This window comes from Physcomitrium patens, chromosome 12 (genome assembly GCF_059467195.1).
Source record: "Physcomitrium patens ecotype Gransden chromosome 12, ASM5946719v1, whole genome shotgun sequence".
Classification (NCBI taxonomy): Eukaryota; Viridiplantae; Streptophyta; class Bryopsida; order Funariales; family Funariaceae; genus Physcomitrium; species Physcomitrium patens.
This window is the reverse complement of record NC_143421.1, coordinates 70,447-98,339: the sequence shown is the minus strand read 5'-3', so window position 1 is coordinate 98,339 and position 27,893 is coordinate 70,447. Positions and strand designations below refer to the sequence as shown.

The window sequence follows — 27,893 nt, the reverse complement described above, 5'->3', positions numbered from 1 at the left end:
TACACAAGAAACACAAGAAATAGCAATCTCAGAAAAAAAAAATAATCCAAAACTACACCATAGAATGACCTCTAACTGGTGCCCCACTCCTATTCTTTTACTACCTGGTGATAATGACAACATGTTATCCATACTGTCTGTTTCTCACCTCCGTCCCATTTGACACATTAATAATTATTAACTATCTTTTTAGACGCCTCTACACCCTAATGTACTTATAACATACCTAGGTCTATCCTGAGTCCATTCAAAGTCACCTCTTTCAAAAAATGAAAATTCGTCTCGGGTTTTATGTATTAAATAACTGTAATCGATTCTCGTTAATATAGGTACTGAATCAATGACCCATGAAATCATCCAATTGAATAAATTCATTGGAAAAACCTTCAATCACCCAATATAGCCCATGCAAGCAAAGTTAAAATTTGTCCGAAAAATGATTAAATTGGCTATCATATAATAATACCAAATCATTGGGCATAAAATTCTTTGGACCCAGTTTACTATGATAGTAATTCTTTCTCTGTTTTTGAATTGCTTCCATGTTGAAAAGAAATATAGCCCATATTTCATCCAATTCCTCCAATTTTATCGACCGAGAGTGTAACGACTCGTTGTCACTGAGACATTCATCCAAGGCAATCCGTAAACTTTGAACCTCTAACTCGATAGGTAAAATTACCTCTTATTTGTAAACTAATTAGAATGGAGTTGTGTTGGTAGTTACTTTATATGAGATACGATACACCTACAAAGCCGCAAAGAGTTTAGTCTCCCAATCAATACCCACTGTCGTGTTGTAACATGAGTATACCATCAAAATATAAAGAAAGGAGACTTTTATTAATATTCAGTTACCTCGAATATTGGGAGCAACGACCAATTCTAGTGCAAATACTGAGTGGCCAGGTTAAGTCACCCCGTTACAATCAGCCGGGGCATATTGAAATGCTCCGTTCGATTCCAATAACGGGAGTCAGCAGGAAGGGAAAGGACTAATTCACACGACGGGTGAGCCTGGTTTGAAGAGCCAATTGGATCTAATTTTAAGACATCCAATCCAGGTCCTCTTACCCAATATGAGACCTGAATTAGTCAGGCAACCCAATGCAGTCTAATTACGGGAAAATCCAGGTCTTACTACGGGCCTCAGCCAATCTGACGTGAAGGACCAATTTGATCCAATTACAGGAACATCCGAGTCTTACTACTAGACTCTTATCCAATATGAGACCTGAATTGGTCGGGCGACTCAATGTGGTCCTGATTACGGGGCTCCAATTCCGTTTCAGGCTGTTCCGTCCTTTGTGCCATTCCGAGAACGTCCTTTCGGTAAAAGGATCTCTTAAAGGTGAAAACGAAGGAGAAAGCTCTCACGGCGAGAGCCAATTTCGGATCAAGTATGACGGCGGGAGCCAATTTCAGATCCAAGATGGAAGTTTGAAGAAATTCAGAATTAAGCTTAAGAAATGGGGAGGAGAGAGAATAGTTTTTTGGGGGATTTTGAAGGATCGAGAGAGCTCGCTTCATGCTTCGGGCAGGGAAAGAAGACAGAGAATTGGGTTTTTTTTTTTTCTTCATAGGGTTTTGGGAAGACTGAGGCAATTGTTGCTGAAGTCAGTGTTGTAATGGTGAATCGGGATTTTTAATGAAGTGGGTTTGATTACTCTTGACTGTTTTGTGAAATCGAGTTACATCTGTGATGAAGAATTAAAAGGGTGTCTATAGGATTGAGTATGCAGAGTGAATGAAATTTATTGGGTTAATGTAACAAGACAGTCAATGGATACAAGATCGTGAGTATAAAGCGGTATCGAAGATTAGCAGTCTGGGTTGTTCGGGGTTCTCTGTAACGTCTAGAGACCTACCGGCTGGGGCAAAAAGGACTTCGACAAGCAGTCGAAGGGCATCAGTATAGTTTTACAGTGTATTCTTGCAGTTGTTTATATTCCAACAGTCAAAAATTGATAAACTGCTTGAATATTGGAGAATCTCCATACTACCTTCTACAGCCAGACGCCCGGCGCGTTCTCGAGCAGGAAAGCACGTAATATGATAAAAGTGGTGAACCCGACGTGAAAGCTTGAGGTGAAAGGTATTGGATTTCAGTTGATTTTATCTTTATTTTATGGAAAACGAAAATAAAAATTTTGAAGGATTTTTGGGAGGAGTTTCTAGTGGGGATTCTTCTAAAAGACAAGGTATGCACATGGATCCATCTATTGCTAGTATGTTTGAAGCCTTCTCATTATCAATGCAGCAATAGCAAAGCAATGATCGAAAGAAAGCTTTGGCAACCAAAGCCTTGCAAGCACTGGTCAATAAAATTGATCAATTTGATGGAAGCAATATTTCAAGGTATTTAAGATGTTATGTTCGTGAAATGGAATTAAATCGGGTTTCTGAGAAGAAAATGGTTGAATTATTTGGACTTGCCACGATACCGGAGATAAGAGACCATATTACATCGATTTTGGATCGTTATGGGAATTCATGGGAGGTTTTTTTGCATGCATTGAAAGACAAATATTTCTTGGAAGATGCTAATCATGTTACTAAGAAGTTGTTTCTGGAATGGATTGAACGGCCTAATAAGAATTTATAAGCAACAGAGCTACTAAGGGAATTTGAGAGGCAATACTATCAATTGTCGAAGGTAGAAAAATTGACATTGGAGCCGAACAAAGTTGATCTATTTCTTCAAGCTGCTGATAGAAAATTGAAAGGAAAATTAGAACTCTTTCTTAAAGACAAAGAAGAAGATGAAGGATTGACAACAAAGTGGAAGAACGTTGAAAATGCGATGGGGTTGCTTACAAAAAGAGAAAGGAAGAAGGATAGGAGCAATATTCCGAAAACAATACAAGCACCTAAAGCTCCAATACGTACAACACGACCAACAATGCCTACAGTTCAACCTTCGACATCCTTATCAAAGAAAGCAGATATAGGGATGGAAGAAATTATACAAGGAATGCGAGATCTTCAAATCAAATTAGCAAGACTTGAAGAGAATACTTCTACAAACAATTCGAAGAATGTTTTAAAACAAGGATATGTACAAAGATGCATTTGGTGTGATGATGCTTCACACACTAGAAAAGATTGTAATGAATTTAATAATATGATACGGCAAGGAATTATTTGCTAGAAAGATGGGAAGATAGCATTAAGAGATAGAGAGGATCTTCTTCAAACCAATTTTGGCAAGGGAAGAATGAGAGCATTGGTTCAAGATTACTTAAAAGAGCACAAAATAGCAGCACGAGAGAGTGCAAGTCATGGTGCTAGAGTAGATGATGACCTTGGTGGAAGTATGGAAACTAGTGAGTTTTGGGCTTCTGCCGTTTCTACAATGCAAGAAGGAAAATTACCTCGAGAAGCGTTATTGAGGAGTGCAGCTACAATACGAGGTGGAACACGTTGGGAGGATCCTGTTGAGTCTCTTTCAGTTCATGCATATATTGCTAAGAGCCAACATAAAGCTTTGATGGAAGAAAAGAGACGAGGAATTTTGATGATACTAGAGAAGGAAATTCTTCTAAGAGGTAAACTCGAGGAGACAAGGCTCGGGAGGTAGCTTCACAAGAATTGCTTGTAAAGGATACCTCAGCATCATTGGGAGAAAAAACAAGGGAGACAAAAGATAAGGGCAAACCAATTACTTATAAGCTACATTCTAACATTGAAGCGGCAACAAATTTGAAAGGGGTGTTGGAAGAACGTATATTGAACGCTAAAGTAGAATTCACATTGAAAGAAGTCTTGGAAATTGTAAAGAAGGAGTTTCATGATGTTATCATTGACAGTATTAAGCGAAAGAGGCAATTAATGGGTGAAACTGGAATGAGTCATGCTATTGATGCAAGAATATATAAAGATGAAGAGAGGTTGATATTGGTTACAAGCAACCAACAAATGAAAAGAATGGGTATAATCAACGAGTACGTTTCGAAGATTATAGTGACAAGGAAATGGAAACTTTGAGCCATTATACTCGAAAGCATTGGGCAAGGACAACTACTGAGGTATTGGTGAAAGTAGGAGATATAGAAGAACCAATTGTTGCTTTAGTTGACCATGGTTCTGAAATAAATCTCATGTCTAAAGATCTTTATAAGAAGTAAAAATGGCCAATTGATATGGAATATGGATGGGCAATACGAGCAGCTAATAACACATGGGGCAAATTATATGGAGCTTGTCTAGATGTCAAAATTCGGATTGGAGATGTTGCGACGAAGCAACATTTCTTTGTTCAAGATACAATGTCTTATCCGTTGATTTTAGGACAACCTTATATTACAACAACACGGATGGAAACAAAAGTACTTGACGATGGTTCTGCTTATGCAAGAGTACGTAGCGAAGATGGGAGGAAAGCTGTATAATTTCTAACAGTACCTCCCAACCATGAACGGAATCGAGATAGGTTGAGGGAAAAACCATTGCCAAAGATTGTTGAAGGATTTAAGGATTTTGGAGAGGTACCACTATAAAGCGAGATTATGGAGGTACAAAAGAAGAGGTACTCTCACGAGATGAAGGTGCCTTTGATGCGAATTTTATTGATATTTTGGAGAATGGAAATATTATGTATAAGAAAGTTGATGATTTTAAAAGAAAAGAAAGAAAAAGATTATATAATATTGAAGAAGAATTACGCAAGTTAGATACATTGTAAGATGATGAGAGGATTTTAGGTGTTTATGAAGAAAATGGACTGGAAGATTCATTGGAATTGATTTCATCTATTGGGTTAGGGGATAATGATAAGATTGTTGAGATTCATTCAAGAGAGGTTTATACCATACTTGAATCTTTTCAAGCACCAGAAGTCACAGTAGAGACGAGATATAAAACGGCAGATAAGAAGATAAAGCCTGTTGCCAGACTATTATCAGAAGATTCTAAAGAACAAATGAGAGAAGCATCAAAAGAAGCAAGTTTCAGAGATCCAATGAGTATTGGACATCAGTTTTCTAAAGAGACTTTTGAAGAATTGAAGATTGATTCTGATGGTTCTTTATTGCCTGAGGAAATTACTTGTTTCAAAAAGATGTTGGCTAAACAAGGTAGATCGTTTGCCTTCGAATCTCATGAAATTGGGTGTGTGGATCCAAATATTATAACACCTATGGTTATCTTCACTGTACCGTATGTACCTTGGAATCTAAGATCGATTCCAGTATCGAGGGTACATTTACCTAAATAGGTGGAACTATTAAAAGAAAAGATGAAGATGAAAATATTTGAACCTTGATTTGCGCCGTATTCTAGTCGATGGTTTACGGTACCTAAGAAGAATGGGTCACTATGGTTTATTCAAGATATGCAACCGGTGAATGTAGTAACTATCAGGAATGCAGGAATTGGACCTATTGTGGATGAATTTGCCGAGGCGTTTGCTGAAAGGGCGATCTATTCAATGGATGACTTGTATTCAGGTTATGATCAATTTCAACTTGCCGAAGGAAGTAGAGATATGACGACGATGAGGACACGACTTGGATTGGTTAGAATGTGCACTCTTCCTCAAGGCGCGACCAACTCAGTTGCGCATATGATGAATGGGATGAATAAGGTATTGAGAGATTTTATTCCGAAAAAGACTATGCCTTTTCTAGATGATGTTCCTATAAAAGGGTGCAGAGAAGGAGACAAGGATGAAACTTTAGATACGAGGGGATGTCGCAAATATGTTGTTGATCATATACAAGATTGTGAAAAAATTTTAACTTGGCTTGGAGAAGTTCATCTTACATTATCAGGTATGAAGTCCGTATTAAGAGTACAAGAGGTTGTGATTGTTGGACATTTATGTGGATCTTATGGAAGAAAACCAGATCCGACTAAAGTTGATGCAATTGGAAGGATGAAAGAGGATTGTGATTCTTTAACAGAGGTTCGCAAGTTTTTAGGTGCATGTGTATTTTATCGATTCTGGATCCCTTATTATGCTCATATAGCAGATCCATTATATGAATTGTTACGCAAGGGCTACCGATTTAAATGGGAAGAAAGGCATATTCAGGCAATACAAAGATTGAAGAAATTATTAATGTCACTTCCAATATCCAAGAAGGTTGATTATAAGTGCAATAGACCAGTGATTCTTACTGTGGACGCTAGTCCAATTGCCATTGGATGGACTGTGGGTCAAGATGATTCAAGTCGGAATAGATTTGCAGTTGGATTTGGAGCTAAAGTTTTAAGTATTTGTCAGCGTGCATATTCGTAAGTCAAAAGAGAACTTTGGGGAGTTGTTTTGGCTATAAAAGCTGAAAAGGATTATTTGATTGGGACAGTAGTAGTAATTAAAACAGATTGCTTGCCATTGCTTGGAATGATTATTAACTGTTCAACGCCAGATATTGCAATGTTGAGATGGATTGCTTATATTAAGTAACTAAATCCAGAATTTAAGCATATCACTGGAAAGGACAATTTAGTAGCAGACATGCTATCTCGAGCAAGATACGAGAGGGAGGACGAAATGATTGAAGACATTGATGATGTCGGATTGAAATTCTATTCAATATCGAATCTCAACAGAGAAGATAAGCTATTTCTTGAAGAATCTTATGAAGGAGAATTATTGGATATTGGTCATTACTTGAATACCTTGACTAAGCAGGGGAATTGGTCTACAGAAAAATTCAAACAAATAAGAAAAAAAAACATATGGATTTTTACTTTGAGATGGATTCTTATGGAAGAGACCGAAGAAAGGAATTGGGATGCCACAACGAGTGCTAGGCAAAAGGGAAGAAAAACTAAAATTATTAAAGGAGTTTCATGATAGTTTATGGGCAGGGCATAGAAGAATCTGGGCTACTTTTGCTAAACTCAAGGAATGATATTGGTGGAAAAATATGTATCGAGATGTGCTCTCATTTGTAGAGTCATGTGAAATTTGTCAATCGTATTCTAATATCCGACATCGAGATGGTCTTCATCCTACATATCCTCTGGCTATTCATTTTAAATGGGTTGTTGATTTGGTTATTATGCCAGTTGGGTTATGGCAGATGAGATATTTGGTTTTAGCTCGTGAAGATTTATCAAATCAAGTAGAAGGAAGAGCATTGAGGACAAAATCTACAGAGGGGATTTGTAGGTTTTTGCTTGAAGATGTCATTTGCTGCTACGGATGCGTAGGAAAAATCATTGCAGATCATGGAGAATTAAATGCACAAGAAGCTCGTAAGTTCTTTGAAAGATGTGGAGTTAAACTATCACTGACTACTGCTTATAATCCAGAAGGGAATGCAAAAAGCGAACACGGTCACCGACCAATTGTGAAAGCATTAGTTAAAGCTTGTAATGGAAAAGTTAGAGAGTGGCCACGACTTTTGTCATTTGCATTATGGGTTGATCGAACAACACATAGTTCGGTGACAGGATATATGCCAGTAGAACTTATGATAGGTCGAAAACTAATTATGCCAATTGAAGAAAAGGTACTTACTTGGAGTATGCTACCATGGGAAGATGGGTTGACAAGAGAAGAACTTCTGGCTATTAGGATTCGACAATTGGAGCAAAGTTCGAAAGATGTGCAAATAGCATTGGAAAGGTTAAAAAGAGCAAGGTTACAAAACAAGGCGCGATTCGATAAGCAACATCGATTGAGACCAAAAGCAATCGAGGAAGGTGACTGGGTACTTGTTTATGACAATTGTCTGGATAATCAACATAGTACTTTGCAAAAAATTTCAAAACGTTGGTTTGGACCATATGTTGTAACAATTGTTCATGATAATGCGACTTACTCATTACGGGAGTTAGATGGTACAAAATTGAAAATACCAATTGCAGGGAAGCGAGTAAAAATATTTAAACGAAGACACGCAGAGATAAATATGGAAGACCTTAATGAAGGTATAGAGATTCCGCAGCAACGAGATGAAAGTGATTTTGATAATGAAGGTAACAAAGACGAACTGGACAAAGACGTAGAGGATATATTCTGAATCAAACAATAATTGGATAAATTGGTGCATACCAGAGGATGCACAGGTTCAGAGGGGGTAGATGTCGTATTGTAACACGAGTATACAGTGAAAATAAAAAGAAAGGAGAATTTTATTAATATTCAGTTACCTCGAATATTGAGAGCAATGATCAATTTCAGTGCAAATAGTGAGTGGCCAGGTTCAGTCACCCCATTACAGTCAACCGGGGCATACTGAAATGCTCCGTTCGATTCCAATAACGGGAGTCAACAGGAAGGGAAAGGACCAATTCAACGACGGGTGAGCCTGGTTCGAAGAGCCAATTGGATCCAATTTCAAGACATCCAATCTAGGTCCTCTTACACAATATGAGACCTGACTTGGTCGGGTGACTCAATGTGGTCCAACTACGGGAACATCTAGGTCTTACTACGGGCCTCTTAGCCAATTTGAGATCTGAATTGGTCAGACAACTCAATGTTGTCTCGATTACGAGGCTCCGATTCTGTTTCAGGCTGTTCCATCCTTTGTGCCGTTCCGAGAACATCCTTTCGAGAAAAGGATCTCTTAAAGGTAAAAACAAATGAGAAAGCTCTGACAGCGGGAGCCAATTCCGGATCCTCTTAAAGGTAAAAATGGAGGAGAAAGCTCTGACGGCGAGAGCCAATTTTGGATTCTCTGAAAGATAAAAACGGAGGAGAAAGCTCTGACGGCGGAGCCAATTCCGGATCCGAGACAGAAGATTGAAGAAATTCGGAGAATTAGGATTAAAGGGGGAAATAGGTTAAGAAATGGGAGGGAGAAAGAATAAGTTTTTTTTGGGAGGTTTGAGAAGAATCAAAGGAAGAGCTTCATGCTTCAGGAAAGAAAAAAAAGACAGAGAATTGGATTTTTTTTTCTCTTTATAGGATTTTGGGAAGATTGAGGCAATCGTTGCTGAAGTCACTGTTGTACTAGTGAATCGAGATTTTTAATGAAGTGGGTTTGATTACTCTTGACTGTTTTGTGAAATCGAAGTTACGTCTATGATTGAAGAATTAAAAGGGTGTCTATAGGATTGAGTATGCGAAGTGAATGAAATTTATTGGGTTAATCTAACGAGACAGTCAGTGGATACAAGATCGTGAGTATAAAGCGGTATCGAAGATTAGCAGTTTGGGTTGTTCGGAGTTCTCTATAATGTCTAGAGACATACTGGCTGGGACAAAAAGGATTTCGGTGAATAGTCGAAGGACATCTGTATAGATTTATGGTATATTTTTACAGTCGTTTATATTCCAACAGTCAAAAATCGATAGACTGCTTGAATATTAGCGAATCTCTATACTACCTTCTACAGCCAGACACCCAGCGCGTTCTCGAGCAGGAAAGCACATAATACGACACCGAGACCAGTAAATATAAAAAAACCAATCGATGGAAGACAAAGGCTTTGTTCAACAAGACTCACTAATACATCGTGTCGAGGTGGTGAATGCAGTGCTTACTAGAGGCTCACAAAAAGATAAGAATCTAATTCAGGATTTGGATGAACTAATCACATGAGAGCAAGTAGCGCCTTCCATGGGACTAAACGAACCAATATCAGTATTGGGACATATCCCAATATTGAGACCTCAACAGACTAAGAAATCCAATTCGGTTCCACATGCCAATTTGCCGAGACCATCCAATTCAGGTCTTGTTACGGGCTTTGTACCTAGTATGAGACCTGACTCGGTGGCAAAACCCAATGAGGTCCCAATTACAGAGGCTTTGGTTCCGTTCCAAGTAGTTCTAATCTCTACGCAGTTCCGAGAAACATCCTATTTGTTGAAAGATCCTCTCGAAGGCGAGAATTCCAAGGAAGCCCCGGCTGTTGTTACAATTCCGAGTCCAGGGCGGAAGAATATCTTATCTCATGGAGTAAAATCGAAACCAATGAAACGTAAAAGAGCATTGGAAATTACTTTCAATATGGAATCCTACAACATTCTGAAGGATTTGAATGTTATTTAGCCTTCAATTACAATGAAACAACTTTTGGCTGTAGCACCAGAATGTCGATCTACATTGAATTGACCATTAGTACAATGAAGATCTCGCACTAAAGAAATTCATGAAGTTAGCTTAAACCCAGATTTGGGAGCACCAACAATCGATGGCATTTTAATTCTAGGGATATAAGTCGATGGTGATTCCAGTGTGAATTTAATGAACATGATTATAATGGAGGACTTGGATCTAATGCAATTGCTACTTACGACATTGGTCTTACAAATGGCAGATCATAGTTGAGTAAAGCCAATGGAAATCTTACGCAATATTGCCACTGTAATCATGAGATTGACATACAAAATCGATTATATTGTATTTCGATTACAGAGTTCTATGTTATCGTATCCCATTTTATTGGGCAAACCTTGGCTTTATCAAGCCAAAGCTAAGAACGATTGGGGCTGAGGCACATTGATAATTAGAAAAGGCGGAGATCAGATTCTTCTAGAGATGTACCCGGTACAATATCATGGAAAATCTCAATTGCCAGAATCAGAATTTACATCGGATAACGATAGTCAATCGATTGAGGCAGATGACGATGCTATAGGTTCATCGCAATTTGGAGTAGGACAAAACACTTCAACAGTAAAGGTAGGAGTCTACCAATGTGGAAGTCCCAGCGAATATTTACTGTATCAGGAGGATGCAACTAACTCGGATCATGCTATTGCCGAATGGATGAACAATTTTGCAGTCAATAGAGTCAGTATATTGGAACCAGATTTGGGTAGTTCCCATATGTCGGATAATAGAAGATATTCAAATCAAGAAAAGACAATTAAATCAGAGATTGTTGAAGACCCTATGTGTCAATCTATTAACTTGGGCACCAATGAAATGCCACAGCTAATTAAAATATATGTCGGTATTATAGGTACAGAATTGGATGCTTGGAAATAATTTTTCATCTATCACAAATCTACCTTTGCATGGTCGTATGCAAATTTGAAAGGGATTCCGGTTGACATGTGTGAGCACCAGATTAATCTGGAGGAGGGTGTTATACCAGTTCGTCAAAGACAACACTGGCTTAGATCAAAATATTTGCTTTTAGTGAAAGAGGAATTGGATAAACTTCTCGACATGGATTTTATTTATCTTGTTTCGCATAGTACATGGGTGTCACCAATCGTGATGGTACTGAAGAAGAATGGAAAAATCAGGATATGTCAAGATTTTCGAAAATTAAATGCGGCCACCAAAAAAGATTACTTCTCATTACCTTTCACGGACAGTATGAGTAACATGTTGTCATTATCACCAAGTAGTAAAAGAATAGGAGTGGGGCACCAGTTAAAGTCATTCTATGGTGTTGTTTTGGGTTGGCTGGAGTGCCATTTTCTTTTATTTCTTGTGTTTTTGAGAGTAGTAGTTCCAAATAAAAGTTAACAGTGAGGAGCCAGTCACAAGAAAGAGAATGCATGGTGGAGACCCTCAGGCAAAAACTATTCTGGGCTCGTAGTAATTTAATTTTGGAACTAGACAAAGCGAAGGATGAGTTGGTAATAGAACGAGAAAAGATCGAGTTATTGGCACAAGAGAAATTGGTATTGAGTGACCAATACAGATGTGAAATGGAGCGGTTAAGGGCTGAAATTGAGGCCTTGAATGCTAAGGTGACAAGATTGGCAGAGGATTTAGTCAATATTGGTCAAGCACAAGTATCGACGTTGCCAATTTCTGAAGTTCCAGAAGAGAGGAGTCACTTTCAGCGCCTGTTGGAATTGAGAGATGCCCAAATCCTAAAATTGGAAGCTCAAGTCCGTGAACTGGGCGAGTACAATGAAGACCTTTCAGCTCAGTTGAGGTAAGAGCCAATAGAAGGATTGAAGGAGGACGAAGATTTGTAGTTGGAACCGAAATCGGTGGAACCAATAACAGATACTGCGGTAATTGATTAATTAGATAGGCCAGAGGGATTGCAATTTTTGTGGAGATTTGTTAGATAATTTTTAGATAGGTATCAATTGAGTATTTGCAAGGACACTGCACAAATAGAAGTGGGCCTATGTAGAATAGATATTAATTTATTTTTGAAAGATATTGGTAAAATATATTAATAGTACATATAATAGGAAATTCAAAAAGACGGATGAGTGATTTAGTTATTAAAATCGGTTAATTACAGAATTATGGTTAGAATCTGGAGAATTAGGAGAAAGTATATAGGAGTTGTAGAAATTAATTAGGGTGCCAAACTATGAGAGTCGTAAGTCGAGGGCCATTGCTGTGATAGTGTGAGCCAAGGTAAGCTTGGTGCTACCTCTTTTCTTTTGTTTATTATTTTCTTTGAATAAGAGGATGGAGAGTTTCTGAATATTGTGAAATGAATTATAGAATGGAAATGTGATTGGTATTATTTGAGAAGAAGAAAGATTGAATGGTGAAATTTGATTGTAGTTCAGCAGAGAGAATGAGTCTGTGTTTGTGTGAAACATTGTAATGTGAATGGCAATTCTGTGTGAAGAATTCCAGTGATTGGAACGAGGATAATTGTGTGCTGAAAGCTGTGAGGGTGCAGTATTACAGTTAGAGATTATGAAGGTGAATATATTGGTAGAAATAGCAGTTATTAGTATGACTGAATTGTTGTAAGGAAGAGACCGATAATATGAAGGAGGAGATTATAGTTTCCTTGTGTGTTCAGATATTAGAAATAGAGACGATACATTCAGGAGGTAATTGATTGTGTGACGCTAACGTGAACGCTTAAGCAACTAGCCATTCTTCATGTTTGAATCCTCCTATATGGATTTATTCTGGGAGGTTTCTTCTGAAATAAGTAAAACTAGCAATCACAAAGTGCTAAGCTCTATTCTTAATTTTTTTTGAAATAATTACTATGATTAAGATTTACATGCTACAAAAAGTAATATTTTAATATCCTTTTATACTACAAGATGGCATGTAAGTCTTTAAGTGTACTTGTAAATTTTGAGATGCCAAGTTTTACTTTATTTATATAAGTTTTGTAGTGAAAAATATAATGGATTGTTGTATCAAATAACAAGAAGTTGTTTCTTTCAAGTAGATTTTTTGGTATGAAGAAACTTCTAGATAGATGAATAATTGAGTAATAGAGAAGATGACTTATGAAATGATGAAGAATTCTTAGATTTGAGCAGTCCTAAGGTCACAATTTTCTTCTTGAATGGACTTCTAGATAATGTCATCTTTTCTTCTATTTGTCTTTGAATTATTAGGGTCTAGACATTATAAGAATCTATAATATGAAATCTTGTAATATATTTATAAATAATAGTATAATTAAATAAGTCAAATTATCAATTGAAAGTTCTTAATTCAATATATAATTGAAGAGAGAGCATGAAACAACTATAATGGAAGATGTAATGGAGGATGTAATAAGTATGATCGACATAGTTGAGATAGAAATAAAATTGATTTAGATTGAAATGATTGGATCTACAATGCTAATAGAGGTTAGGATATTAATTTTATATATAAGAGGTAGGATATGATGCTTTTATTCAAAGTGCTTATTTTTATAACTTTTTTGTCACATTCTTGTACTTGTATATATTCATCATACTTACAATTTTTTTTAAAAAGCCCTCTTTCAATTAATTTGGTGAATATGTCAAGTAATTATTTAATTGAAGAAACAAAATGGAGGCTAACATGTCTTCTTTCTATTTTTATTTTTCTATTATAGTAGTAATAGGTAACAATATATTTTATCCTTAGATTAATATCTTAATTTATAGCCATCTTCATATTAGCTTTGTTATTGCAAAAAAATTAAAATTTATTTAGAGATTTGTAAGCAAAGATTGTATGTGAGTTTTTTTTTTTCTAATCACAATGATTTTCTTATAGCTATAGGTAAGTCCATATACTTTGTTTCTAATAAAAATAGAGCGATAGTTGCTTACTTCTTTGACAACCATATAATATGTCCATTTTTAAGGCAAAAAAAAAAGTCCATTATGGATCTTCTTCTTTTAAGTTGCTAGCCCAATTTGTATTAGTATAACCAAAAATTTGGAGATTGTTATTTTTTGGTACAAGATTCTATACTCTTTGGTACTCGCAATGCAGTAAAGGATTTTCTTTGTTACTTGAAGATGTAAAATTTGAAGTCAAGCCATATATCAACTTTTAATTTTAACTACATAAAATATGTCCAAATGAGTATGTGTGAGATGAATCAACTTTTCAATCATTGATCTATTATAAGAAGGATTTTCTACATATTAAATTATATTTGTGAAGAATTTCAATTTAGGCATCATAGAAGTTTAAGTTGGCTAGCATGATATTCATCTAAAGATGGCAAGTATTTTAATAGCATAGCTATATTAGGCAATAAAGATTCTATTTAAATCTTTTATATATTCAATTTTTAAAAAGATGTTCATGACTCTTTTGTCAAGTTTTAATATTTCAAACTAAGATTTGAGTAGCTCCTTGAACCAATTAAGATAGTTTCTAATAAATAATAAGTCATTGACATACAAAAGAAGGAGGAGAATTTTAACAACATGTTTCACAATATTCAAATTGTAATTTTTTTCTCCCTCAAAGAAACTTTGTTGTTGTAAGAAGGAATTAATTTTGGTGTATTAAGCTTTCAAATCTAGGCATAACTTGTAAAGTTCCTTGTGTAGTGAATATAGAAGTTTTTTTTTTTTTTTTTTTTTGTTTTTAGTTAAACCTCAAAATCTTTGAATTGTCTTATAAAATTTTTATCTTTTATTTCTCTATGAAGAAAGATTGTCTTATAAACACTTCATCTTCTATTTTTCTATGAAAAAAGATTGTCTTAACATCCATGTGAGATAGTTTTTATTTTTGTTGTATTGCTAATACTAATAGGAGCTAAATTATTTTCAACTTGATTATATTAAAAATTGTGAATTTGTAATCAATACTTTTATTTTGTTCAAAGGCTCTAACAACTAAGAAAGTCATTTTTTGCATCAAGTTATGGTCAATTTTTAGTTTTGTTTTATAGTCCCATTTTGTAAATATGGCTATTTTTTTATGAGGTAGGATTATGAGTATCTAAGTGTTGTTTTTATGAATGGGAGAAATTTTGTCTTCCATTACTTTGTACCACCCTTTTTTTTTTGCGACACCTTCAAATGTTGATGGCTCTACTAAAAAAATCACATAGACTTATAAAATAGTCCTTAAACTATATTAATTTTTCTTGTATTTATTTATTTATTTTAATTTTTTTAAGCTCAATACTATGTGATCTTTGTAATTAGTATAAATATGGCCCTCTAACTAAGACAACATGAATGGATCATTTTTTTTAATAACATCATAAAAGAATTCGACATTATTGTAAGCATTTGATAAGGGCTACTCTTCCAAATTAATGAATGCAAAATAGTATTGAAAAAAGCTTATATTAATATATTGGCCAATAAATTTTCACATATAAAGTGTAATTTATCTCTTGTTGAAGGTAATTTTTTTTATATAAGATCCATTGAAGATTCTATTGCAAGTGTTGAAGATCAATTTTGATGCTATTATATTGTAATTGGTTTATTTGTTGTTATTAAAAGAACCAATTTTGGTAATTAAGTCTAGTCTTTTCTATCTTTATCTTTATATGGATCTTCTATGAAAAGAAAAATTGGTAATTGCAAAAAAAAGAAAAAAAGAATCTAAGGAAAATATTTACTCCTACTTCGATGTAATAAGAAATCTTGTTTTGTCAAAATCAACATTTTGGATAATTTTTATTTTTTGAAGCAAGAAAATTTATAGTCTATAGCTTTTAGAGTCATTTCCAAGTCCCAATTTTATTTCTAATATAGATCTAGGGCTAAGCTTGTCATAATTGATCTTATCTAAATGAATAAAGGTGATACAACCAAATACTTTGATTTGAATGAGGTTGGATTTTTTTTCCAAAAATGCTCATGTGGAGTCATTTTATTGTTAGCTCTAATAGATGTATAGTTTATTAGTTGCACTATAATGTGAGTCACCTTCATCCATAAGAATTTTGATATGTACCTTTTAATAAGCATAGTTTATACTTTGTCTAAAATGGATCAATTCTTGGATTTTGATACCTTGTTTTTTTGGAGTGTTTGTATAGTAGATAATTGCCAAACTATGTTGTATTTTTTTAAACATTTGACAAAATATTTTTATAGAAATTTACCATCTTTATCCAATTTAAGAATTAATATTTTGAATTGCAAGTATTATTTCTCTATCATTATTCTGAATTGTTTAAAATAATTGAGTATTTGATCTTTTATTCTCAAGGAATAAATCTAGAAATTTCTAATGTAGTTATTTATAAATAAAATAAAGTATTTAGATTTTTTAAGGATGGTGTTGGCATTATACCACAAAATTTGATATATATATATAAGTTGTAGTAGTCTTCTTAATCTATTGGTAGAGAATTTAAGAAAGAATTCACTTATTTGCTTTCCGTGCTTGTAGATAAGATAGATTTATAGAACTACTTTAAACAAAGATAATCCAAAAACTAACTTTTTGTTATGAAAGGTATTAAGGCTTAGAAAGTTTACATGTTCCAATTAGAAATGCCAAAGTTGTGACATGTAAATTACAAAGTTTCTATTTTTACTAAAATCTTGTAATGTGCTATTTGCTTATATCACATAGTGATTGATTTGTTTATTTTTTAAGTTTTTAATAAGTTCTATTAGTTTATATAGGCCATTATTTCTATTTCTTTTTTAAGTTATAACTATTCTGTATGATTTATCTTTTATAAAATTTTACACAAGTTGTATTATTAAAAATGATTAAATAATTTATGTCAATTATTTTACCAAAAAATAAGATGTTTTTATAGATATTTGATATATACTTTATATCTCTTATGTTCTTTATTACTCTACATGGTAGAAGAATTTTTGTTATCTCTTGTTTTTATATTGCATAAGATTCCCAGTAGGCAAAGGTCATTGATATTAATTATGGTGGATCTAAGTTGATAAAAAATAATATTTTTGTGAGAAGCAAGCCAAAACTCTTGAGTTTAGGATCCAAAGTTATTATCTTGTAATGCTAAAGGTATCAAGTATTGTTTAAAGAAGTTCTTCCAAAGATAAAGCTAGTAGGTAATATTCACCAAATTGATTTTCAATAAGTTTCATACCATATTGATTTTGTAGACATTTTTTGTGCACTCTAGCTTGCATAATATTGCTTAATGCTCTACTTTGTGTGTTGATGTTATTTGGTCTAGAATAACCTACTGATGCTTCTTAGTTTGGTGTGTTTGGATTGATTTGTAGAAAGGCTAGCATATTGTAATATTATAATGTATATCTTTATTTAATTCATTTGTGACAAATAAGTACTAATTTGGTGATTTGATTAGATGAAACACAACAAAGAATGGTGTCTAATACGATTTACTTAATAGGTATGAAAATTATTTGTCTTCTATATTTTTGATGCATATGATAAGTACCTCCTCTGGTTGTTGATTTCTTAGGATGTTGTAGTTTTCTTTGATATATAGTTGGATGCTAGGTTCTTTTAACATTGAAATCATGTACTCACCTTGAATCTATCTAACTAGAATTTGGAATCACAAAGGTAGGTAATTTAATACTCGATGAATTATTACCATGTTAATTTGAGGGTACCATATGTGATCAAGCTCTTTCTAAATGTCATAGATCTTCGTCATAAATATAGCAACATCCATCTATTTGGCCATGCAAATGTTTCCCATTCATGAAGAACTAGCATTGTATTGGCAATAGTGTTGGAATGAAAAAGTGATTCTAACATTATCCATGTTGTATGTTGATTGAGAACATCTTCAATGTATACTCTCAGATCCATGTGGATTGACAATTGAATGAATTGGCGTTTTGCTTCTTTCGTCTCTCAAGGCACCGTTGTCCGAGCTTGAGATCCTGCCTGATGTTGCTGCCAACGTATTGAAGTGAGAAGCGGGTGGTTCTGCAACTTATTCATCTGGAGCTTGACCTACGTTGCTCAAGACGTCATTCGACGAGTTTGGTGTTGTGTGGAGTAAAGTGGGTTATCCTGCTGATGGAACGATGATAGAAGATCCTAACATCATGTGTCCGCCGACTATGTCCCAGAGATCCTCTCTCTTAAAGATACTTTTTAGAGTAGATTGCCATACTTTGAAATTTGTGGGACCAGTAAGCATAATATCTCTTGATAATATGGAGTCTAGAATTTCCATTTTGATTTGGAACCGACTCACCTAATCTGCTCTTTCAGAGACGGAATAGATCTAAAAAATGTCATTGTAACTGAACTATTCAAAGAAGGGAACAACAGAATTGAAGCACTGTTCAAAAAGAACTATTCTAATGTTGCTAAAAAGAATAGAATGAAGAATGCATAGAAAAACAAGGGAAAGGAGCCGAGACAAGCTCGCTCTCATACCATGAAGAATAAACATACAAGAATAAAATACAGAGAATAACAGGAGATGTATTTAACTCATTAGATCCAAAACAGTGGACCTCTTCAGAACGCAGCCATACTACAGAGCGCCGATCTATATTCTCGGTTTGTTTTCAAAAGAATTACTATGACTAAGATTTACAGGCTACGAGGAGTAATATTCCAACAGCTCCCTCTTCTCTGCTGCTGTTCTTGCTGCATCCCCTCTCTCCTCCTCCATAAAGTATGTGTCGGTAGACCCCATGTCATTCCCCTCACTACTCCCGACCTTGCCCTTGGTTATAGTGCTAGAAATTAAACTGGACACGGAAGCTTTATATTCGCTCTTTTGATACCTCACACTATCTTTCTTCTCCTGTTTTCCATTCTGGATGGCGTGAAGACTGTAAACTATTATTTCGTACATCTCCTGCGGTGAGCTCGCATTCTTGCGATCCTTGTTCGACATGACTTTGAAGGAATCTTTTGCACCACCCCCGCAAACGTGCTGCCATTCATGCACAGATTTGTAATCCTTCATCATGTTTTCCCATCTGTAATGGCACTGGCTGCCACTGCGTTACATGTCGTTGATCTCCGTGTCTACTACTATGATTCGTCATTCTTCAGTCGCCGGGGCTTCACTCCTTGACATCTTTATGCTTGGCATCGCTCTCATTCTTCCTTCTTTGCTTCTACCGGGTCAGCATCTCCGACACTGTCCATGGCGCACTCCGAATGCGTTTCTTGTTACCACTACACCTTCCATTTAGGCAAGGGCCAACTGTGTCTGCACCCCCTAGATTGTGCAGTTGCAGTTGAGTTCCATTCCTTGCCGCACAAATATCTTCTTGTGTACGATCCGAGGGGTAGCAAGTCCCATTCTTCCTCCATCTCTCCCACTTACTGAGGCTCTCGCATGGTGCAAGCGCTCTAATATTTTTCCTTCTATCCTTAGGTCTGAAGATGCCCAAGGCACCCTACTCTAGTCACACTATATCCTGATCACTTGTACTGCACCTCTGTGGCATCTAAGTATGAAAAATGTTTTAATCAAATTCCGCTTCTTCGTCACCTGCGCTGGTGAAGGCATGTGATGTTTGCAGATGGATTTGCGGCATGTAATCCTTTGCTCAATTGAAGATCCAATCCATCTATTCAATCCCTCACCTATTTGTGGAGTTATTGGTGCCGTTCATCTACATGGGAGGACCTCTGGACATAAGTAATTACTATAAGCGGTGTGGTACTGTGAAAGACTAAAGATTGAAGCGAGACACTTAGTTTTGAGACTTTTCTGAATGTCAGCATAAGTCCTATCATTAATCTCGATGGCACGCGCAATGATTTTACACGAGCGCACATGTTCTTAAACTGAGAAATGAAATTTGGATTTTGAATCATGTGTGGAGCAGAACTTGTTGCTAGATCTCCAAGGAAGCATGGAAAATAGAGCAGGAATTGGCGCTCAGCTGGTCTATGGTAGTTAACTGAACTACAAAAGGACCAACCGCTCCCAGCCTGTCCCACATAACTTCGATGCTGTGCTTTGAACGAACGGCCTCTTCCATTACGATCCCATTCATCAAAGTCTTGTATAGTCCACAAGAAGAACCAGATATTCGGCCTTCGCTTCCAACATTAATAACCTCGTTTGGTTTATTTGTAATTGAAACCCATCCTAAACACAAAACCGTCCCGAACTTCGGAAATGCCAATGTATACACTTTTGTGGCAAACATCTTCTCTCACGTAGCAATGTTTTTACAAAATGAAAGTTCTGTCAATTATTTGTATTCTTATTTCGTGCATCCTTGATGTCTGGTTTACATTGTAACGGGACTACTATCATAGGAATATTGCACAGGAATTTTTATCGTTCTCTATTTAAATCGACATAGATTATTCACATCAATATTCTTCAGCACGACCCATCCTCGACAAGTTATAATCCAGTTTTTACTTCATGTCATGACTCATGGGGTGACTCGAGAATCGAAATGATCTTCAAGATGGTGCACATTTTTCCATTCATGATATTTTATCTTGCGAATCATCACTTTTGGCACCCACAGATTTAATGATCTGCTGGATGCACCGTCAATGTTGACATTGACAGGTCAACGTTAATCGTCATGACCGAGACGAGTCTCCAAGGCTCTCTAATGTTGATTAGTCAATCAAACGACGAGCCAACGTTCTTCATTTAAAAATCTTGGGGCTACAATGCACCGATTCTCATTTGGCATTTCTAACCTCAATTCAATTCTGGAATTGTCTCGGTTTCTGTAACTTACATGAATAGTGTAATCCGCGACGGAGAGCAGGTTCTGAGTGCGAATCAATCTATCATAAAATTATTTATTACCTTGGTGTGGTGAAATTGAAATTAGAAATACCGGATTACACTATTCATGTAAGATACAGAAACCGCACCACTTCGAAATTTCGGAAGTGATCAAAATAAGTAACATTTCAAAACTCTACTGCAGTTCTAATTGTCAAAGTTGAGGACTATGCCGTCATGAATCTTATTTTCTAACATACAGGAAAATGAGATCAATTATTGAGAAGATTTTGGGTCTTCAAATTTAAGATAATGTCGTAGGTCTATCAAATGTCTACTGCTAATTGAAGGCTTCGCTACGCTGTAGACTGCGAATCTTAAGCCTGCTTCGTATACTTGCAAAAGAATAGTCTATCAATTTTATGACACCAATTAGACTTGCTTTGACAATATGCTAACAAGACACATAAAATCCTAATGAGATGAACATTGTGAAACTATGCCGTAATTGGCAGACCGAGGAACTGTAGAAGAAATCTTGCAATTATGTAGCAGGAACTTCGTGACAAATTGGGTGCAGTGTTGCTTCGCTGTTTAGGGCTAAATTAGGATAGAGTCGAATAATCATCTGAAATATAGGTTGCATTCATAATCGTCGCGATATTGGAAGCACTAGGAATGTGAAATCGCAGCGATATCTTATACTCCAACATGTCAAAAAGGTGTGCAGGTAAATTCTCATTTTCAGTTTCTGATGATGTAGGGGGCCCTCTAAAGGCGAGCGTCCGAGACTCTGCAGTCTTTCAGCTTCTTTGGGCCCATCTACACCGTTCTTGGCTATGTTTTGTGATTTCAGCCCCAATGCTTCAGGGGTATAAACTCTTTCAAAACCCTTGTGATGAGATTGTCTTTCAGATAACGAGGGGCAGTTCAATTCAACTTGGAAGACAATTCAGTGTCTGCCAAAGAATTCAAACAGAATGGACAAATCGATTGACAGAACACCACACTCTACTCTACATTCAGTAAAGTCGTCAAAGTCGAACAACCAACCAAACCACGGCTCAGTTCATGTCGAACAACCTCCACAGGCGTCAAAAGCTTTACCCCTTAGCATCCTCTACACTGAAAAGGTAGAGTCCATGTCCCTGGAATATTGCTGTTTTCCAAATATATTGTAGCTGAATCGCACAGAAATGCACACCTCAATATGCCACTGTGTTCAATTTTAAAAAATGGTAAAAAATTCACGTTTTGAAATTTGTGTCATTTTGGCAGTTCCACCTTCTCGACAACGGGGAGTGGCACAGGCGAGAGCCAGACAGGAGTTGTGCCCTATTCGGCAAAGATCCAGTCGCTGTAGAGCTACTCAATGCAGAAGGTGCATCAAAATTCAACATTGTGGGGGTGAGCTTTATTCGGTGGCATTTGTAGGTGGATGCACATCCTTTTACCCTGCAAACCACACGAGCTATTCTACATTGCCGAGGTAAACTCCTTGAGAGCTTATGCCTTTGATTGATTGTTCAACGCAGGGTTTAATAGATAATTCGATTATACAAGAAGGACAACCGCTTCCAAAAGAGATTATTGCAGTTGTGAGACCCAAGAACATCATTCTGAAAAAAAACGGGCCGATGAATGGCCGAACTGATCAGCAGAGCATTGTCCAGGATGCGATGGAAATGAATCTAGAGGTGATGGTGTACGACTTCGCTCCACCGGAGTCGGATGTGCTGAAGGCGGGAAAGGAGTTGAAGGTAGTGTACAGTGGCAAGACCAAAGCTACCACGAAGAAAGATGTGCAGGGGTTGTACTGCTTCAACACATCGGGCAATCAGCTGGAGCGACTTTTTACGCAGATGGGAACTTACATGTTCCACTTTTCCCTGGTGGATTCCAAGTACGGGGAGGTATCTCCAGCAGTGGTGCGTGTTAACGTGGCTCCATCGAACACCATCATGTGCACTCCTCAATGCCTAGAACATTCCAAAGCTTCGCAACACAGGAAACGGAGAAGACGAAAACAAAGGTCACAATGTAGCCATCAATTGGCACTTACCCCCACTCAGTGCTCCTCACAATATATCGATAACACAACACAGACCTAAAACTCTGAAATAATACTACTAGAGGTTGTGAACTCAAAGTTCTGGTGTTGTCGTCACGCAGTGCCTTAGTAGATATTGCCTCCGCTACTGCTGAGGAGGTGGTGGTGATGCCCGAAGATGAGATGCCAGAGCCTAAGATGGACATTACTCACGTGCATGTCACAACTCTGGATGAAGTTGTCTCCGTAGGTCTCGTCGCCTTTCGAAGTGTAAAGTTACAATTGATACAATCTGATTCATGTCTGGTGAATGACGTGAATTAGATGCAAATACAAATAAGTTGAAAGTTATTTTAAGCTTCCAATGGAGAATCATGCAGGTGAATGGATTCTTTGCGATTGCGGTGTTCCTTGGATTGGCTTTCAGCCCCCCGCTTCCGCAGAACCAAGCGGCTACCACTCTTGCGCCACCCAGATTAGAGTGTTATGTGGAAGTTAATGTGTACCGCGCGGTCGTTTTATGGGAAGTTGTCTCGTTCAGCTGCTTCCTCTTCTCCACTCTTGTAGCGCACGGATTCAAGCTTTACATTGTTCTCGGTAAGCATGTTCTCATCATTGAATTCTTTCAATTGTCCAGACGAAGGAATGAATTGCGGATGTGAACGGTAAAATTCCTGGAGAAACTCACTTGGTGTGCAGAGAATGGAAGAGATAAAGAAAATTCGAAATTTGCTGAAGTGAATCGCAGCTTTCTACGCATTGGAATTTTTTCGTCAGGAATAGGATCGTGTCTTGGAGCAATCTTTTTGATTGTGTCGATGGTGGTACTGATCGAGATAAGGCTTGGTGATCTCTTCTGCGGAAACCCGTGGGCGGTCAAGACCACCGTCCCCTTCGTGATCCTGGGAGTTTCGGGCTGCTCTATTTTCGTTGTTGCTGTGTTTTATGAATCATTTACATCGTTGGCGTAGATACATTTCTTCTCTGCGTGTTGCAATTGCTGCATCTGTTGCCTCCTCTCCACACGGCGTCGGTGGGCCTGTTTGTGCCCTCCAGTCGCGCACTCGTTCGGATTGAAAACATTTCTTGTCAGCTTTACTTCTTATTTCCTTTCTTTCGAACTATTTTTACAGTTCCAAGTTGATATTTTACTGTAAGAAAATAACAATAAATATACGATTCTTGTCTGTGAAATAACATTAGTTATGTCCTTGTGTCCAATACAATACCATTTTTTTATATAATATGCACATACTAGAAATTGATGCTTGCTTTGAGTAAGATTCTTCTACATTGATGGTTGACATTTGAGCATATATCTCTTTGGCTTTTACAAATCCTAGGCATTTAAGAGACAGGAGGAATGAGATTCCATTTCATTACATTTTTGAGATTTCAAATTTTATTTTGCTATCTTCAAATTTTTCTACAACTTAAGATACATGGATTTAGGGATGTTTTGTTATACCTAAAATCCCATTTAGAAAGGTTATGGTTTAAAAGCCTTATCAAGTAATTATACTTGGTGAAGAAAAAATTTAAGTTCAAATTTAAAAACCTATTATAAAAATAACAAAGTGACCAAAAATTATAATGATAAATAATTTTAAGTTCAAATTTAAAATCCTACTAAAAAAATTTGACAGAATATTTTTTGAAATTAAAATATATAATAGTAAAATTAAACATGATGTTAAAAATATCTTAATTTGGTTTTATAAATATATATTTTATAATAATATTATTTTTTTACAAAAAATATAAATGATAAAATTATTTTCAAAACAAATCAATAATAGAATATCTTAAAAAATTTGGAAAAATAATACAAAAATATTTTCAAAATAAGATTAAATAGGAACTAAATATGTTTCAATAAATATTCCGAAATATTGTTACTTGACTGCTAAATTCTAAAACACCTTATTCTTTCTTAAATAAAAAAAAGAAAAGAAAATAGAAATATTTACATCAAATAATATTTTTTTTAATGAAAGAACATGCATTCTAGATATATAAAAATCATCTCAATAATTATTTTTATATATAATTCATTTAAAATGTATACTTACATATATACTTGCATGCATTAATTTCATAAAAAAAAAAATTATATTTTAGAATTATAATATATATATATATATATATATATATATATAGATATATATTAGATCATATGTAAAAAAGATTTAAAATAAATATAAAAATCTAACTTAAATAATCTATTAAATAACAAAAGTGAAGAATAACTAATCAAGAAAATTTTCAAAATAATAATATAGAATTAAAGTCAAAATTAGAAATTTTATTGTATGATTTTTACTTAATAAAGAATCTTCAATTTGGTAAAATAAAATATTCAAAGTACTAAGAAAGATTCAAATCTATTTCATATATATTATAAATTATAAATATATATATATATATATATATATATATATATATATATATCATATTTCTTATTATTTATCAAATACTTCTTGAAAAGATTAATTAGTTATATATATATATATATATATATATATATATTGACTTTATAAAAACTGACTCAAAGACTTAGAAAAAGAAGGTGCACTAAAGGTTTGATGATCTTCAAGGATTTAATTTGATAACTTTCTATTAAAATTAGATGCCTAAACGTATTGAAGACCAAATTTTTAGTTTTCAAAATAAAGATTTGTTGTTTGCAAAATGAAAATAAAAATTGACAATTAAAAAATTTATTGAAGTGGATAAAACTTAATTATTTATTAGTAATACAAATTAATATTCTACCAGTTTAATTATTTATAATGGATATTAATAAATTAAATAAAAAAACATGCATAACCTATTTTTTGAATGGCTCTTTTTAATAACAAGAAATATTGGTAAGTAATTAAAAAAAAATATTTTACAATTAATAACAATATAAAATAACTTACAAGCCATAAAAACTTGTTTTGCAAGCTTTTAGAGTATAGAATTTGAAGCTTCTATTAAATTTTATTTTTTTTTATTTTTTTTTACTCATTTTTTAGTAATTTTATCAAAATTCTATTTTATTACTTAAAATTTATACATGAAGTTATTTTTTTTAAAAAAATTATCAATAATTATATATTTTTTAATATTGGCATACAGTAATCTTCAAAATTGTTCCAATGTTTCCAATTTGAAATTTTGGAAAGTCACCAAATAGTGATTGCATGTTAAAGTGACATGAAAAAAATGTAGTTACTTTCAATTATCAATAATATAATTGACGTGTAAATTTTGGTACTTGTCTTTACATACATATGCATAGATTGAAGCTCTAGATATTTTACCTTTATTAAGATAGTTTTGAAGGTCTATGTTAATGCATTCTTTGAGCATAGCAATGAAAGAGTAGATGCATTATAAATTACTTGGTTTTTATTTTATTACATGTATATACTCAAATACTAATTTTTCTTGTGTTTTACTTCATAAGAAAAAATAATAAGACCATTATCTTAAGAGAAGCAACAAAATATATTCTCTTTGCATTGAAAAAGCTATAGTATGAAAGAAGTGGCAAATTCTTTACATACTGGTAAGTCAAGTCTCCAAATACTCTATAAGAAGCATTTTTCTAGATGCACATCTTTTAGTTGGAAGTAGACCACATAAGTTGAGAAGTCAAATGGAATGATGCTATATTATGTGATATCTACTTGAAAATGCACAAGATACTTGGCTGTAGAAGAAAAAATTGAACTTGCAATAAAATGATCCTAACAACTCTAATAGAATCCTAAAAAAATTCTAATTAAATTATAATAATACTAATCAATCTTTAATTAAATCCGAATGAAGTATTAAGAACTTAAAAATAAAATATAAAGATATTATTAATTAATCTTAATAAAATACATATAATAAAAAATATTAAATAAATATTTAAAATAAAAATCATAATTGAATTCTAATCAAATTCTAATATAATCCTCAAAAAATCCTAATGAAATCCAAAACCAATCCTAATCAAATCTTAAATCAAATCTTAATAAAACCATAATGAAATTCTTTCTAAATCCTAATCGAATTCTAATCAAATTCTAAATTCTAATCTTAGACCAAATCCTAATCAAATCCTAATCAAATAGTTGAATCATTGATTTTGATTCAAAATTTACAAACTTTGTAAAAACTAAGTTAGTAAGAAGCACAAAATATTTAAAGAAGATTTCATATACCAAATAAATATTAATCCCTAAATTCTATTTAAATATTGACCAATCTCTTTCTCCAACCTTGATGTTGATATTTCTTAATCCATGATCTCTTAATTTAACCATTCAATTGATTCCAAACTTTACACAATTTTTGAATGTCAAACTAACTAATTTTAAGCAAAATTGTATTTTAATCCAATTGTTAGATTGACAAATATCTTAGAAATCTTCACTAGTCTTCCAAACCACAATTTTCAAGATCATAATCTATAAAATTCTTGTATTCTTCAATCTAATTATTCAATTGATTTCAAATTTTTTACATACATTTATAACAAGCACAAAAATAGTTTTTCAAATTTTTATTTATAAATATACTAAAAATTTCACAAAATCCTCAAATTTGTAAACTTATTTTTATTTTTTAAAATCTAAATCCACCAAGTTTATTACTAACTTTGAAAATCTTCCAAGACCTCAATATTAATCCAAATGACATCAAACTAAATTTTAAAAGTCTCTTTTTAAATTTAAACTAAAATTATATTTTTTGATTGATAAAAGAACCACAAAAACAACTTAGGTGCTTGGTTTTGTGCCTTGGGATCTGATTTCAAACTTAATTGGTAACTAGTCTTCTCTGAGTATCAATTCTTATTTTCTTGTGGTAATTTTTACTAAAATCAACTCTTAACTCCTTCTTATATATGCTTATATCCTTTAATTTTATCAATCTATCTTTTTTTGCCAAATTTATGGCCAGACAAAATAAGAAGAATCTATTTTCATAAAAAGAAGTTCCAATAATATAAGATTTTGTTACTTGTCTATCTTTTATTTTTTTTTTTTTTACTATATCTTTTTAATTAGGCTCTTCTATAATAAAATATTTTCTTTCTTGTTTTACCTAATGGTTATATTATTATACAATAATAATCTTGTATAAGTAATATAATTAAAAAAATATATATCTATTG

General features: G+C 34.2%; 1 protein-coding gene across 4 annotated transcripts; it reads left to right on the top strand.

Annotated features, from left to right (window-relative positions):
* The first annotated feature begins 19,981 nt into the window (after positions 1 to 19,981).
* On the top strand, positions 19,982 to 23,982 carry LOC112289428 (uncharacterized). 4 transcript variants are annotated; one of them, XM_024534625.3, is made up of 7 exons: positions 19,982 to 20,120; positions 21,452 to 21,821; positions 21,967 to 22,095; positions 22,224 to 22,720; positions 22,861 to 22,984; positions 23,119 to 23,335; positions 23,438 to 23,982. In XM_024534625.3, exons 2-7 carry the CDS (start codon positions 21,669 to 21,671, stop codon positions 23,707 to 23,709), a joined length of 1,392 nt encoding a protein of 463 aa, XP_024390393.1. In that variant the 5' UTR covers positions 19,982 to 20,120; positions 21,452 to 21,668; the 3' UTR covers positions 23,710 to 23,982. The 4 variants fall into 4 exon arrangements, with proteins under 4 accessions (XP_024390393.1, XP_024390391.1, XP_024390392.1 ...); XM_024534623.3 differs by having other exon boundaries at positions 20,090 to 20,416; XM_024534624.3 differs by having other exon boundaries at positions 20,090 to 20,868.
* The last annotated feature ends 3,911 nt before the right edge of the window (positions 23,983 to 27,893 follow it).